Source organism: Oncorhynchus mykiss, chromosome 24 (genome assembly GCF_057628025.1).
Source record: "Oncorhynchus mykiss isolate SJ-2025 chromosome 24, ASM5762802v1, whole genome shotgun sequence".
In the NCBI taxonomy this organism is placed as follows: domain Eukaryota; kingdom Metazoa; phylum Chordata; class Actinopteri; order Salmoniformes; family Salmonidae; genus Oncorhynchus; species Oncorhynchus mykiss.
In genome coordinates, this window is record NC_143045.1 from 25,615,855 (window position 1) to 25,630,460 (window position 14,606).

A 14,606-nucleotide genomic window follows, 5' to 3' on the forward strand; every position below is an offset into this window, starting at 1 on the left:
GCAGGCACATGCAGCGAGGGGTGGGGCAGGCTGAGTGGGGACCATGGGGCAGACAGGCAGCACGTATCTGTGCCCACATGTTTTACCACAGTGTGTGTAACTAAATTGTGTTTATTGTGTGTGACAATGACCCAAGGAAAGGGCCTTTTCACAGAAAGAATAAAGGAGGTTGCCTTGGCTGCCAGTACTCAACTTTTGAATGTTAGTCTCTAAGTACCAGACAACGCCTGTGTGGGGGAGGGACGATACTGGTTCTCAAGATATCATTCTCAACTACTACCACAGTTCATTCCTTGAAGCTGACTTGTATATTGCAGTTATGAAAAATACCACAGTACGCAAATGGTAAGCATCACTTCTCCGTGTAAGTTTCCATCTATGGAAAAAACATTTGTGTGTCTTAGTTAAGGCAAAGGAAACAGTGATAGATGTGACAAAGAGAGCGAGCAAAAAGGTCAAGAAAGGAAGGAGAAATCGAACAAGACAAAGAGAAAGAGAGGTGGGGAGGGGAACGAGAGACAGATCGTTTGCAAAACCACATGGGAGTTTCCTGACACTACACGACCCATCATTTTGTAGTTCTGTTTCTTCCACTGACTGCACCGTAGCTGCTGCTTAGGATAATCGCCAAAATGATCAAACTAGCACTTCTATGATCTTCCCAAAAAAGTGTGACAAGAGCCTCAAAAGTAAAAATCTCTGCAAAATGATAGTCATTTAATGAGTGTTTATTTAATGACAGGTTTCCCAGAAACAGACAATGTGGGCAGATAATATGGGCCATGTCCATCCCTGGGATGCCAGATCTGATTACAGAGTAGAAGCTGACCACCTTGGCATTATTAGTTAGTGTATGGAAATCAGATGAAGGCTGTTAGTTAGGTGTGGTCAGTCTGTAGATTTAACTTTCGACTGAAGGAGTCACAGAGCCCTGTAATAAGGTGCCAGTAGCACTAGGGCTGTGACGGTCATGACATTTTGTCAGCCGGTGATTGTCATGCAAATAACTGCCAGCCTCAAGGTAAATGACCGTTAATTAACATAAACACGTTTAGCATCTCCTTGCTTCCACGCATAGCCTAGAAGCCACTGATACAGACGTTTGGAACATCTATATTTTAAAAAGTCAAATTAAGAGCAATAAATCCATTTAATTTAGCCTACATCATCACAAAAAACATCCATTATTTATTTTAGGCAGGTCTAAAGAAACATGATATGAAGAAAATGTAGTCTATTTCAGAAGAACAGAATAGCATAGTGTAAATTGTCTTCATGTCAGGCCCTGATCTGGCTATGCCATACATCTGTGTGCTACACTAGTTATTTTAGCAGACAAGATTTGCTTATAATTCCTGTGGCATTATTTTATATTATTTTGTAGTAAGAAGAATACAATTGAACAAAGCTGAATAAAATAGAAAGGACATTTTCTCCAAAAGATTTCCAAGGGAGGAAATGCTGTATTCTGTGTTGAGAGGTTAACGAAGAAACAGGTCCTCCTAAACTGAACAAAAATATAAACGCATCATGCTCAATGGGTGACATGTCTGATAACTATGCAGGCCATGGACGAACTGACCATTTAGGGGCTCCCGAGTGGCGCAGCGGTCTAATGCACTGCATCTCGGTGCTAGAAGTGTCACCCTGGTTTGATTCCAGGCTGTATCACAACTGGCTGTGATTGGGAGTCCCATGAGAGAGTTTCATCATAGCCCTTGATGTTTTTTGCGACTGCACTTGAAGAAACTTTCAAAGTTCTTGACATTTTCCGGATTGAATAACCTTCAAGTCTTAAAGTAATAATGGGCTGTCGTTTCTCTTTGCTTATTTGAGCTGTTCTTGCCATTATATGGACTTTTACCAAATAGGGCTATCTTCTGTATACCACCCCTATCTTGTCAGCACACAACTGATTGGCTCAAACGCATTAAGAAGGAAAGAAATTCCACAAATGTACTTTTTACAAGGCACACCTGTTAATTGAAATGCATTCCAGGTGACTAGCTCATGAAGGTGGTTGAGAGAATGCCAAGAGTGTGCAAAGCTGTCATCAAGGCAAAGGGTGGCTACTTTGAAGAATCTCAAATCTAAAATATATTTTGGTTTGTTTAACACTTTTTTGGTTACTACATATGTGTGTTATATGTGTTATTTCATAGTTGTGATGTCTTCACTATTATTCTACAATGTAGGAAATAGTCAAAGTAAAGAAAAACCCTTGAATGAGTAGGTGTGTCCAAACTTTTGACTGGTACTGTATACTAAATAATATATAGTGCATTCAGAAAGTATTCAGACCCCTTTTCCCATATTTTATTAAGTTACAGCCTGATTCTAAAATGGATTAAATTGTATTTCTCCCTCATAAATCTACACACAATACCCCACAAAGAAAAAACAGGCTTTTACAAATTTTGCAAATTGATAAAAAAAATAAGAAAACGTAAATATCACATTTACATTAGTATTCAGACCCTTAACTCAGTACTTTGTTGAAGTACCTTTGGCAGCGATTACAGCCTCGACTGTTCTTGGGTATGATGCTACAAGCTGGGCACACCTGTATTTGGGGAGTTTCTCCCAATCTTCTCTGCAGATCCTCTCAAGCTCTGTCAGGTTAGATGGGGAGCATCACTACACAGCTATTTTCAGGTCTCTCCAGAGATGTTCGATCGAGTTTAAGTCCGGGCCATGGTTGAGCCACTCAAGGACATTCCGAAACTTGTCCCAAAGCCACTCCTGCATTGTCTTGGCTGTGTGCTTAGGGTCGTTTTCCTCTTGGAAGTTGAACCTTCACCCCAGTCTGAAGTCCTGAGCACTCTGGAGCAGGTTTTCATCAATGATCTCACTGTACTTTGCTCCGTTCATCTTTCCCTCGATACTGACTAGTCTCCCAGTACCTGCCGCTCAAAAACATCCCCACAGCATGATGCTGCCACCACCATGCTTCACTGTAGGGATGGTGCTAGGTTTCCTCCAGACGTGAGGCTTGGCATTCAGGCCAAAGAGTTCCATCTTGGCTTCATCAGACCAGAAAATCTTGTTTCTCATGGTCTGAGAGTCCTTTAGGTGCCTTTTGGCAAACTCCAAGCGGGTTGGGGTGGTAGCGGTTAGAGCGTTGGGCCAGTAACCAAAAGGTTGCTGGATCGAATCCCCAAGCTGACATGGTAAAAATCTGTCGTTCTGCCCCTGAGCAAGGCAGTTAACCCACTGTTCCCCGGGCGCCGAAGACGTGGATGTCGATTACGGCAGCCCCCCTCACCTCTCTGATTCAGAGAGGTTGGGTTAAATGCCCCCTGACCAAGGTCACCTCACTGACCAAGGCCCTTCTCTGCCGATTGCTCAGTTTGGCCAGGCGGCCGGCTCTAGGAAGAGTCTCAGTGGTTCCAAACTTCTTACATTTAAGAATGATGGAGGCCACTGTGTTCTTGGGGCCTTCTATGCTGCAGACATTTTTTGGTACCCTTCCTCAGATCTGTGTCTCGACACAATCCTGTCTCTGAGCTATACAGGCAATTCCTTCGACCACATGGCTTGATTTTTGCTCTGACATGCACTGTCAACTGTGGGACCTTATACAGACAGGTGTGTGCCATTCCAAATAATGTCCAATCAATTGAATTTTCCACAAGTGGACAACAATCATGTTGTAGAAACATCTCAAGGATGATCAATGGAAAAATGATGCACCTGAACTCAATTTCGAGTCTCATAGCAAAGGGTCTGAACACCTATGTAAATGAGATATTTCTGTTTTTGCAATTTCTAAAAAACGTTTTTTGCTTTGTCATTATGGGCTATTGTGTGTAGATTGAGGAGGTACATGTTTTTATTTGATCTATTTTAGAAAAACGCTGTAACGTAACAAAATGTGGAAAAAGTCATGGCGTCTGAATACTTTCCGAATGCACTGTATGTGTGAAGTACATTTTGATTGAGAATAGGCCATTAACATGTAGCAGGGGGAAAAAATACATGTCATATGTATGCACTTAAACAGCACATGGAAGACACTTTTGCCGGGGTTAATGTTCATGCTAGCCAGTTAGGCTACTCCGGTTGTAAAGCGAAACAATGTGCTTATTAATATTAGAAAAGTTGAGAAATAAATATAGTAGGCCTAGCCTATAGAAAGCTGATGGGATCCTCCCTTTTTTAACAGAGGTCACTCAAACTCTGTTTTCCCACCCTATTGCATAGCTTATAGAAATGTTGCTCTCATAAAGTGTTTGATTTGATATTCGATTGCATTTGCATTGATGTCAGAGTGATTAGAGGGACAATAGAGCCCTGAGTATCAGGCCATTAGCGACTGGCAGTTAGCAAGTTTGGTAGGCTGCTAATGACCATCAGCCAGTGCACAGTTTTGGAGAAGCCTAGTTACCATGACTAAACGGTCATGTGGAATTTGACTGCGGTCATGACTAGTGACTGCTGGTGTGGTGGTAATATGGTCACCATAACAGCCCTAAGTAGCACCCAGGATTAACCTCGCTATACATTCAACATCACACGCCTGAGAAGTTTACAAGGACAGCGACTTCAGTTTACGTGACCGATGACATGATTTTAAAAAGGTTACTTCCCTGGTTTACGAGCTGCACAGCTCAATCTTCTAAGACAGTGTTTTGGTTCAAACTATTCAAAGACAATCTTGTACACAAGAATGATCCTCTTCACACAATAATTACCTTATTGTTATGCAATTGCAGTACAACTAATATGAGGAAGTTGAAAACCAGTCGGAAAGACAACACCACTTCTGCAATTACATAAGATTAATGTTTCAGGCAGCACCAAACATCTCTCCAATTCTTCCTCATCTGGTGTCCAGCAACGCTCAAGTCTAGCCTATCCCAACCCCCCACACACCTGTCCTGACGGACATAATATCTGCCCCTTGTGGTCAGAGTCCTTTATCCATCACTTTATGACAATGACAGTGTAGAACAGTGCTGCTCATCTCCAATATCCAATGTAAACACAATACAGGCCGTTTACATGGACAGACCTGAGTAACCCAACTCCCCATGCAGCCACTTAGCTCAGGCCTGACCACCCTATACAGACAGACAGGCCTATTGTGGGTTCGAGATGAAAGGGGGGGTAGAGAATAAAAAGAGGGAAAGGGAGTGAAAGAGAGGGGGGGAGAAGGGGGGGGAGAAGGGAGAGAGGAGAGAGGAGGGAGGGAGAGGAAAGAGACAGACAAATACAGAGAAAGAGAGAAAGGGAGTGAAAGAGAGAGGGGTGGGGAGAAGGGAGAGAGGGAGAGGAAAGAGACAGACAAATACAGAGAAAGAGAGAAAGGGAATGAAAGAGAGAGGGGTGGGGAGAAGGGAGAGAGGAGAGAGGAGGGAGGGAGAGGAAAGAGACAGACAAATACAGAGAAAGCGAGAAAGGGAGTGAAAGAGAGAGGGGTGGGGAGAAGGGAGAGAGGAGAGAGGAGGGAGGGAGAGAGGAGAGAGGAGGGAGGGAGAGGAAAGAGACAGACAAATACAGAGAAAGAGAGAAAGGGAGTGAAAGTGAGAGGGTTGGGGAGAAGGGAGAGAGGAGAGAGGAGGGAGGGAGAGGAAAGAGACAGACAAATACAGAGAAAGAGAGAAAGGGAGTGAAAGAGAGAGGGGTGGGGAGAAGGGAGAGAGGAGAGAGGAGAGAGGAGGGAGGGAGAGGAAAGAGACAGACAAATACAGAGAAAGAGAGAAAGGGAGTGAAAGAGAGAGGGGTGGGGAGAAGGGAGAGAGGAGAGAGGAGAGAGGAGGGAGGGAGAGGAAAGAGAGACAAATACAGAGAAAGAGAGAAGGAGTGAAAGAGAGAGGGGTGGGGGGAAGGGAGAGAGGAGAGAGGAGAGAGGGAGAGGAAAGAGACACAGACATACAGAGAAAGAGAGAAAGGCCTGGCAGTGGCTTAGGCTGCCTCTTTTGTTCGTAACCATGTTGTTGTCTGCTGGTTCCGTGGTTCCTCCAGTCCAGTCTCAAAGAAAGCCCCTCGATATTCAGCTTTAATAAGAGACAGCCATGTTGGATATCTCCTTCTTCATATATTCCTCCCTTCTTTCCTCATTCCCCTTTTTCTCCCCTTCCTTCCTCTCCTCCCACTGTTTCTCACTCTATCTTTAGCTTTCAACAGCCCGCACTGAGAATGTGTGGGAGGGAGAGAAGTCCAAATTTAGATGCTGCTACATTAATAGCGATGAGAAATCCAGATCAGACGGCCTTCTCCAGCGCTTTGAATTGAACAATCCCATGAGAGAGAGGCTAGTAGGCCAATTTAGTGTACCTGATATAACCTGTACAGAAAAGGTGATGTTATCAAATCAAAATGTATTTGTCACATGCGCCGAATATAACAGGTTACAGTGAAATGCTGACTTACAAGCTCTTAACCAACAATGCAGTTTTAAGAAAAAAATACCCCAAATCAATAAAAGTAACAAATAATTAAAGAGCAGCATTAAAATAACAATAGCAAGGCTACATACAGTGCCTTGCGAAAGTATTCGGCCCCCTTGAACTTTGCGACCTTTTGCCACATTTCAGGCTTCAAACATAAAGATATAAAACTGTATTTTTTTGTGAAGAATCAACAACAAGTGGGACACAATCATGAAGTGGAACGACATTTATTGGATATTTCAAACTTTTTTAACAAATCAAAAACTGAAAAATTGGGCGTGCAAAATTATTCAGCCCCCTTAAGTTAATACTTTGTAGCGCCACCTTTTGCTGCGATTACAGCTGTAAGTCGCTTGGGGTATGTCTCTATCAGTTTTGCACATCGAGAGACTGAAATGTTTTCCCATTCCTCCTTGCAAAACAGCTCGCGCTCTGTGAGGTTGGATGGAGAGCATTTGTGAACAGCAGTTTTCAGTTCTTTCCACAGATTCTCGATTGGATTCAGGTCTGGACTTTGACTTGGCCATTCTAACACCTGGATATGTTTATTTTTGAACCATTCCATTGTAGATTTTGCTTTATGTTTTGGATCATTGTCTTGTTGGAAGACAAATCTCTGTCCCAGTCTCAGGTCTTTTGCAGACTCCATCAGGTTTTCTTCCAGAATGGTCCTGTATTTGGCTCCATCCATCTTCCCATCAATTTTAACCATCTTCCCTGTCCCTGCTGAAGAAAAGCAGGCCCAAACCATGATGCTGCCACCACCATGTTTGACAGTGGGGATGGTGTGTTCAGCTGTGTTGCTTTTACGCCAAACATAACGTTTTGCATTGTTGCCAAAAAGTTCAATTTTGGTTTAATCTGACCAGAGCACCTTCTTCCACATGTTTGGTGTGTCTCCCAGGTTGCTTGTGGCAAACTTTAAACGACACTTTTTATGGATATCTTTAAGAAATGGCTTTCTTCTTGCCACTCTTCCATAAAGGCCAGATTTGTGCAATATACAACTGATTGTTGTCCTATGGACAGAGTCTCCCACCTCAGCTGTAGATCTCTGCAGTTCATCCAGAGTGATCATGGGCCTCTTGGCTGCATCTCTGATCAGTCTTCTGCTTGTATGAGCTGAAAGTTTAGAGGGACGGCCAGGTCTTGGTAGATTTGCAGTGGTCTGATACTCCTTCCATTTCAATATTATCGCTTGCACAGTGCTCCTTGGGATGTTTAAAGCTTGGGAAAGCCATCAGCCATACTGCTCGTTCTGTGCGTGATTTCCTGTAAGACAGGAATGTCAGTGTTCTGCCATGGCCAGCGAAGAGCCCGGATCTCAATCCCATTGAGCACGTCTGGGACCTGTTGGATCGGAGGGCTAGGGCCAGGGCCATTCCCCCGAGAAATGTGCGGGAACTTGCAGGTGCCTTGGTAGAAGAGTGGGGTAACATCTCACAGCAAGAACTGGCAAATCAGGTGCAGTCCATGAGGAGGAGATGCACAGCAGTACTTAATGCAGTTGGTAGTCACACCAGATACTGACTGTTACTCTTATTTTGACTCCCCCTTTGTTCAAGGACACATTATTCCATTTCTGTTAGTCACATGTCTGTGGAACTTGTTCAGTTTATGTCTCAGTTGTTATGTTCATACAAATATTTACACATGTTAAGTTTGCTGAAAATAAACGCAGTTGACAGTGAGATGACAATTCTTTTTTTGCTGAGTTTATGTACATGTAGGTAGAGTTATTAACGTGACTATGCATAGATAATAAACAGAGAGTAGCAGCCGTGAAAAAGAGGGGGGCAATGCAAATAGTCTGGGTAGCCATTTGATTAGATGTTCAGGGGTATTATGGCTTGGGGGTAGAAGCTGACTTCCTGACGGACCTACACTTGGCGCTCCGGTGTCGTAGCAGAGAGAACAGTCTATGACTAGGGTGGCTAGAGTCTTTGACAATTTTTAGGCCTTCCTCTGACACCACTTGGTATAGAGGTCCTGAATGGCAGGAAGCTTGGTCCCAGTGCTGTACTGGGCCATACGCACTACCCTCTGTAGTGCCTTGCAAACTTGAGGCTGAGCCGTTGACATATTAGGCAGTGATGCAACCAGTGGGGAGAGGATGCTCTTGATGGTGCAGCTGTAGAACCTTTTGAGGAACTGAGGACGCATACCAAATCTTTTCAGTCTCCAGAGGGGGAATAGGTTTTGTCTAGCCCTCTTCACGACTGTCTTGGTGTGCTTAGACCATGTTAGTTTGTTGGTGATGTGGACACCAAGGAACTTGAAGCTCTCAACCTGCTCCACTACAGGCCCTTCGATGAGAATGGGGGGCGTGCTCGGTCCTCCTTTTCCTGTAGTCCACAATCATCTCCTTTGTCTTGATCACGTTGAGAGAGAGGTTGTTGTCCTGGAACCACAAGGCCAGGTCTCTTGACCTCCTCCCTATACGCTGTCTTGTCATTGTTGGTGATCAGGCCTGGCGTGGCGGATGTGTTGTTACCTACCCTTACCACCTGGGGGAGGCCCGTCAGGAAGTCCAGAATCCAGTTGCAGAGAGAGGTGTTTAGTCCCAGGGTCCTTAGCTTAGTGATGAGTTTTGAGGGCCCTATGGTGTTGAACGCTGAGCTGTAGTCAATGAATAGCATTCTCACATAGGTATTCCTTTTGTCCAGGTGGGAAAGGGCAATGTGGAGTGCAATAGAGATTGCATCATCTGTGGATCTGTTGGACAGTATGCAAATTGGAGTGGGTCTAGGGTTTCTGGGATAATGGTGTTGATGTGAGCTACAAAAGTGAGTGCTACGGATCGGTAGCCATTTAGGCAGGTTACCTTAGTGTTCTCTTGGGCACAGGGACTATGGTGGTCTGCTTGAAACATGTTAGTATTACAGACTCAGACAGAGACAGGTTGAAAATGTCAGTGAAGACACTTGCCAGTTGGTCAGCCCATGGTCGGAGTACACATCCTGGTAACCATCTGGCCCTGCGGCCTTGTGAATGTTGACCTGTTTAAAGGTCTTACTCACATCGGCTAAGGAAAGCGTGATAAGACAGTCGTCCAGAACAGCTGATGCTATCATGCATACTTCAGTGTTGCTTGCCTCGAAGCGAGCATAGAAGTAATTTAGCTCATCTGGTAGGCTCGTGTCACTGAGCAGCTCGCGACTGTGCTTCCCTTTGTAGTCTGTAATAGTACTGCCACATTCGACAAGCTTCGGTGCCAGTGAAGTACAATTCAATCTTAGTCCTGTATTGACACTTTGCCTGATTGATGGTTCGTCACAGGGCATGAGATTTCTTATAAGCTTCCGGGTTAGAGTCCTGCTCCTTGAAAGCAGCAGCTCTACCCTTTAGCTCAGTGCGGATGTCGCTTGTAATTCATGGCTTCTGGTTGAGGTATGTACGTCACTGTGGGGACGACGTCATCGATGCACTTATTGATGAAGCCAGTGACTGATGTGGTGTACTCCTCAATGCCATTGGAAGAATCCTGGAACATATTCCAGTCTGTGATAGCAAAACAGTCCTGTAGTTTAGCATCTGCTTCATCTCACCACTTTCTTGTTGACCGAGTCACTGGTGCTTCCTGCTTTAGTTTTTGCTTGTAAGCAGGAATCATGAGGATATAATTATGGTCAGATTTGCTAAATGGAGGGTGAGGGAGAGCTTTGTACACATCTATGTGTGTGGAGTAAAGGTGGTCTAGAGTTTTTTTCCCCTCTGGTTGCACATTTAACATGCTGGTAGAAATTAGGTAAAACAGATTTGAATTTTCCTGCATTAAAGTCCCTGGCCACTAGGAGTGCCGCCTCTGGGTGAGCGTCTTCCTGTTTACTTATGGCCTTATACAGCTCATTGAGTGAGGACTTAGTGCCAGCATCTGTTTGTGGTGTTATGTAGACAGCTACGAAAAATACAGATGAAAACTCTCTTAGCAAAAAATGTGGTCTACAGCTTATTATCATGAGATACTCTACCTCAAGCAAGCAAAACATTGAGACTTCCTTAGATTTCGTGCACCAGCTGTTGTTTACAAATATACATAGACCGCCTGTCACGACCTGACCTTAGAGATCCTTTTTATTCTCTATGTTTGGTTAGGTCAGGGTGTGACTCGGGTGGGAAAGTCTATGTTTTCTATTTCTTTGTTTTTGGCCGGGTGTGGTTCCCAATCAGAAGCAGCTGTCTATCATTGTCTCTGATTGGGGATCACATATAAGTTGTCATTTTCCTTTTGGGTTTTGGGGGATCTTGTTTTCTGTTTAGTGTTTCTGCCTGACAGAACTGTGCGCTTTCGTTTTTTTGTTATTTTGTTTGAGTATTTTTTTAAATAAAAGAATCATGAACACTTTCCACGCTGCGCTTTGGTCCACTCTTCCTACCACCAACGAGAGCCGTTACAGAAGATCCCACCATCAAAGGACCAAGCAGCGTGGCCAGAAGGAGCAGGGATCCTGGGCCCGGGAGAAAAGGGAGTGGAGGACATCCTGGACCTGGGAGGAGGTAATGGCAGGGGACAAGACCCTGCCATGGAAGCAGGCGGAGGCAGCAAGAGAGGAACGGCGGATGATACGAGGAGTTAAGACAACGACAGAAGCCCGAGAGACAGCTCCAAAAAATGTTTTGTAGCGGGCACACGGGGTGATTAGCGGAGTCAGGGTTTAGACCTGAGCCAACTCCCCGTGCTTACAGTGGGGAGCGTGTGACCGGTCAGGCACCTTGTTATTCGGTGATGCGCACAGTGTCTCCAGTGAGCATTCATAGCCCAGTGCGCTCTGTTCCAGCTCCCCACATTTGCTGTGCTGCTTACTGTGGGGAGCGTGTGACTGGTCAGGCACCTTGTTATGCGGTGATGTGCACAGTGTCTCCAGTGCGCATTCACAGCCCGGTGCGCTCTGTTCCAGCTCCCCGCATTTGCCGTGCTAGAGTGGGCATTCAGCCAGGATGGATTGTGCCGGCTCAGCGCTCCTGGTCTCCGGTCTCTGGTCTCTTCGGCCCAGGATATCCTGCGCCAGCTCTACGCGCGGTATCCCCAGTTCGCCAACACAACCCAGTGCTGTGCATTTTCATTTTTTTGTTATTTTGTTTGAGTATTTTTTTTAAATAAAAGAATCATGAACACTTTCCACGCTGCGCTTTGGTCCACTCTTCCTACCACCAACGAAAGCTGTTCCACCGCCACCCCCTTGTCTTATCAGAGGCCGCTGTTCTATCCTGCCGAAAAAGCTTCAAACCCGCCAGCTGTATGTTATTCATGTTGTCGTTCAGCCACAACTTGGTGAAACATAAAATATTACAGCTTTTAATGTCCCATTGGTGGGACATACATCATTGTAGTTTGTCTATTTTATCATCAATTGATTGTTTGTTGGCAAATAGGACCGATGGTAAAGGTAGATTACCCTCTCGGCGACGGATCCTCGTACACGATTCCTCCGTCTCTTTCTCCTGCGAATTACGGGGATGAGGGCCTTGTCGGGAAGTAAATTCTTCCTGTCCGACTCGTTGAAGAAAAAGTATTCCTCCAGTATGTAGTAGTAATCGCTGTCCTGATATCTAGAAGCGCTTTTCGGTCATAAGATACGGTGGCAGAAACATTATGTACAAAATAACGTATAATGATAGTTGGCGTCTCCATGTACAGTATGTATGATCCTAAAGGGCTTTACATTATAAGGACGTTGCTCCGTTTGTAATACCTAGTTGATTAACAACGTGAATGGATTGCGGTGGAAGTGGCTACTCAATGTTCCTTTAGTGAGGAGTAGAGATGTGCATTGTTGGTTGCTTGAGGGACAGACTGACTTGAGGGAGAAGTGAAACTGACAGGATTCATTGAGGGGGACAGATGTGTGAGAATATCACACAGACTTTGTCTGATGACAGCCAGGTATATCCTTCATTGTACCACATTTTCTTTCATCAATATGTTTCTGTCTTACAGTTCTAAAAGTTCATAAACTGTTAATTATTAGTTTAGAATCTGTAATAAACAGTTTTAACACATTGGTTGAAACTTTGATTGTTAGGCTGTTTTGATGTGTGACATGTTGAGTGTTGCCTTAGGCTACGAAACTGTTATTGATTATGGGCATGGAAGGAACAAGGAAGTTGAACCTAAATACAATATACCTACTATAGGCCTACAACACATCAAGGACAGTTCATCTATAGGCCAGGCCTACATGCACGAGATTACTGTATTATTTGTATTTATTTTAAGAATGTGGAGCCTGCAATGTCTAGTCTATTGTCTTGTATATAAAAAACAATCTAGTAGCCTATATCATGAGAACAACACACATCAAACATTTACATTTTCCACCATCACTCACTCTCCCTCGCACGCAGGCACACACCAACAAGCTGAACTTTATTATGATAGCAGTCAAAGTGTATGTTATGCCTATGCTACCCATACTGTACCTCCAAAGTGCGTATTTCTTGCTGAGTGAGGTCGCTCAATGCTGCGCATTTGGTTCGGAGTCCTTGTAAACTAGAGATGGAGATCTCGATCATATTCTGGATGAGTTCGCACTGGTGGAGTGCGTCCTTGTCCATCGCTGCGCCACCTATACTGTCCCCGTCCGATAGTTAATTACTTTGAACCATCCTTCCACCTTTGACGGGCACAATATCCATTCCTCGTCGTTGGCACGGCTTGGTAGGTTTACACGAGTTTGAACAGCGAACTAATAGAACAGTTCATCTACGACCTTTACATTGGTAGCTCTGTCACTTCAATGAACACACAGTGGGTTCCGTGTATTCTCAAGAGCTACGTAAATTACTTATTTCTGCATGGTGTTTGACAGAGTGGTCGCGTTCCAGGTCGTCTTTTAACTTCTGTGGGGCAACGGCCCACATTTCAGCAAATAAACGCCTGTTTCAAATAAACGGCGAGTCTAAATGAATTGTTTATGCAGTTACCATGAATTACCACACATTTTTACAAGGTTCAATTTGTTACATTAAATAATTCAGTATTGTCTCGAAAAAATGATGGCAATCATCTGTTTTTATCACCAGTAAGAAACTGCTAGCCGTTGGCTGCTAACAGCTAGCTAACCATAGACTACTAGCTAACTATAGACATGTAACTATAGCTAACTGGCAAGCACAAAAAAACTCATTACCCTCTGTAGTGCCCTGTAGTCGGATGCCGAACAGTTGCCATACCAAGCAGTGATGCAACCATGCTCTCAATAGTGCAGCTGTATAACTTTTTGAGGATCTGAGGTCCCATGCCAAACATTTTCAGCCTCCTGGGGGAGAATAGGCATTGTCTTGCTCTCTTCACTACTGTGTTGGTGTGTTTGGACCATTTTAAGTCCTTAGGGATTTGAACACGAGGAACTATAGCCCCATCAATGTGAATGGGGGTGTGCTCAGCCCTCCTTTTCCTGTGATCCACGATCAACTCTTCTGTCTTGCTCACGTTGAGCGAGACATTGTTGTCTTGGTACCACACTGTCAGGTCTCTGACCTCTTCCCTATAGGCTGTCTCACTGTTGTCACCGTTGTTTCGTTGGCATACTTAATGATACATACTTAATGATGGTGTTGGAGTCATGCGTAGCTACAAAGTAGTGGGTGAACAGGAAGTACAAAAGTGGACTAAGCACACACCCCTATGGAGCCCAGGTGTCGGCCTGTCAGGAAGTCCAGGATCCAGTTGCAGAGGAAGGTGTTCAGTCCCAGGGTCCTAAGCTTCATTACTAGATTGGAGGCGACAATGCTGTTGAACGCTGGCTGAGCTGTAGTCAATGAACAGCATTCTCAGATAGGTAATCGTCTTGTCTAGGTGGGTGAGGGCAGTGTGGAGAGCATTTGAGATTGTGTCGTCTATGAACCTGTTGGGGTGGGTCCTTGGTGTCTGGGATGATCGAGTTGATGTGTGCCATAACCAGCCTTTCAAAACACTTAATGATTACTGATGTGAGTGCTACAGGGCGGTAGTCATTCTGGCATGTTGCCTTAGAGTTCTTGGGAACAGAAAATATGGTAGTCATTTTAAAATGTGAGGATTACAGACTGGGACAAGGAGAGGTTGAAAATGACCTGCCAGCGGTTCTGAGCATGCTCTGAGATCTCGCCCTGGAATATCTTCCGGTTCCACGGCATTGCACGTGTTGACCTGATTAATGGACAGTAACCCATGCCGTATGCGGCGGGCGTTGAAGCCTGTGTAATATGATTCCACCTTATTCCTATATT

The 14,606-nt window shown here is 44.6% G+C and overlaps 1 protein-coding gene across 2 annotated transcripts in view; it reads right to left on the reverse strand.

Moving 5' to 3' along the window:
* Positions 1–14,022, reverse strand: part of LOC110504057 (kinase suppressor of Ras 1) — a 66,084-nt gene extending 52,062 nt beyond the window's left edge. For both annotated transcript variants that reach the window (XM_036961575.2, XM_036961574.2), the window contains exon 1: positions 12,816–14,022. In XM_036961575.2, coding sequence (XP_036817470.2) covers positions 12,816–12,950 — 135 coding nt within the window. In that variant the 5' untranslated portion in view covers positions 12,951–14,022. The remainder of the gene's footprint in view (positions 1–12,815) is intronic.
* Positions 14,023–14,606: the final 584 nt, after the last annotated feature.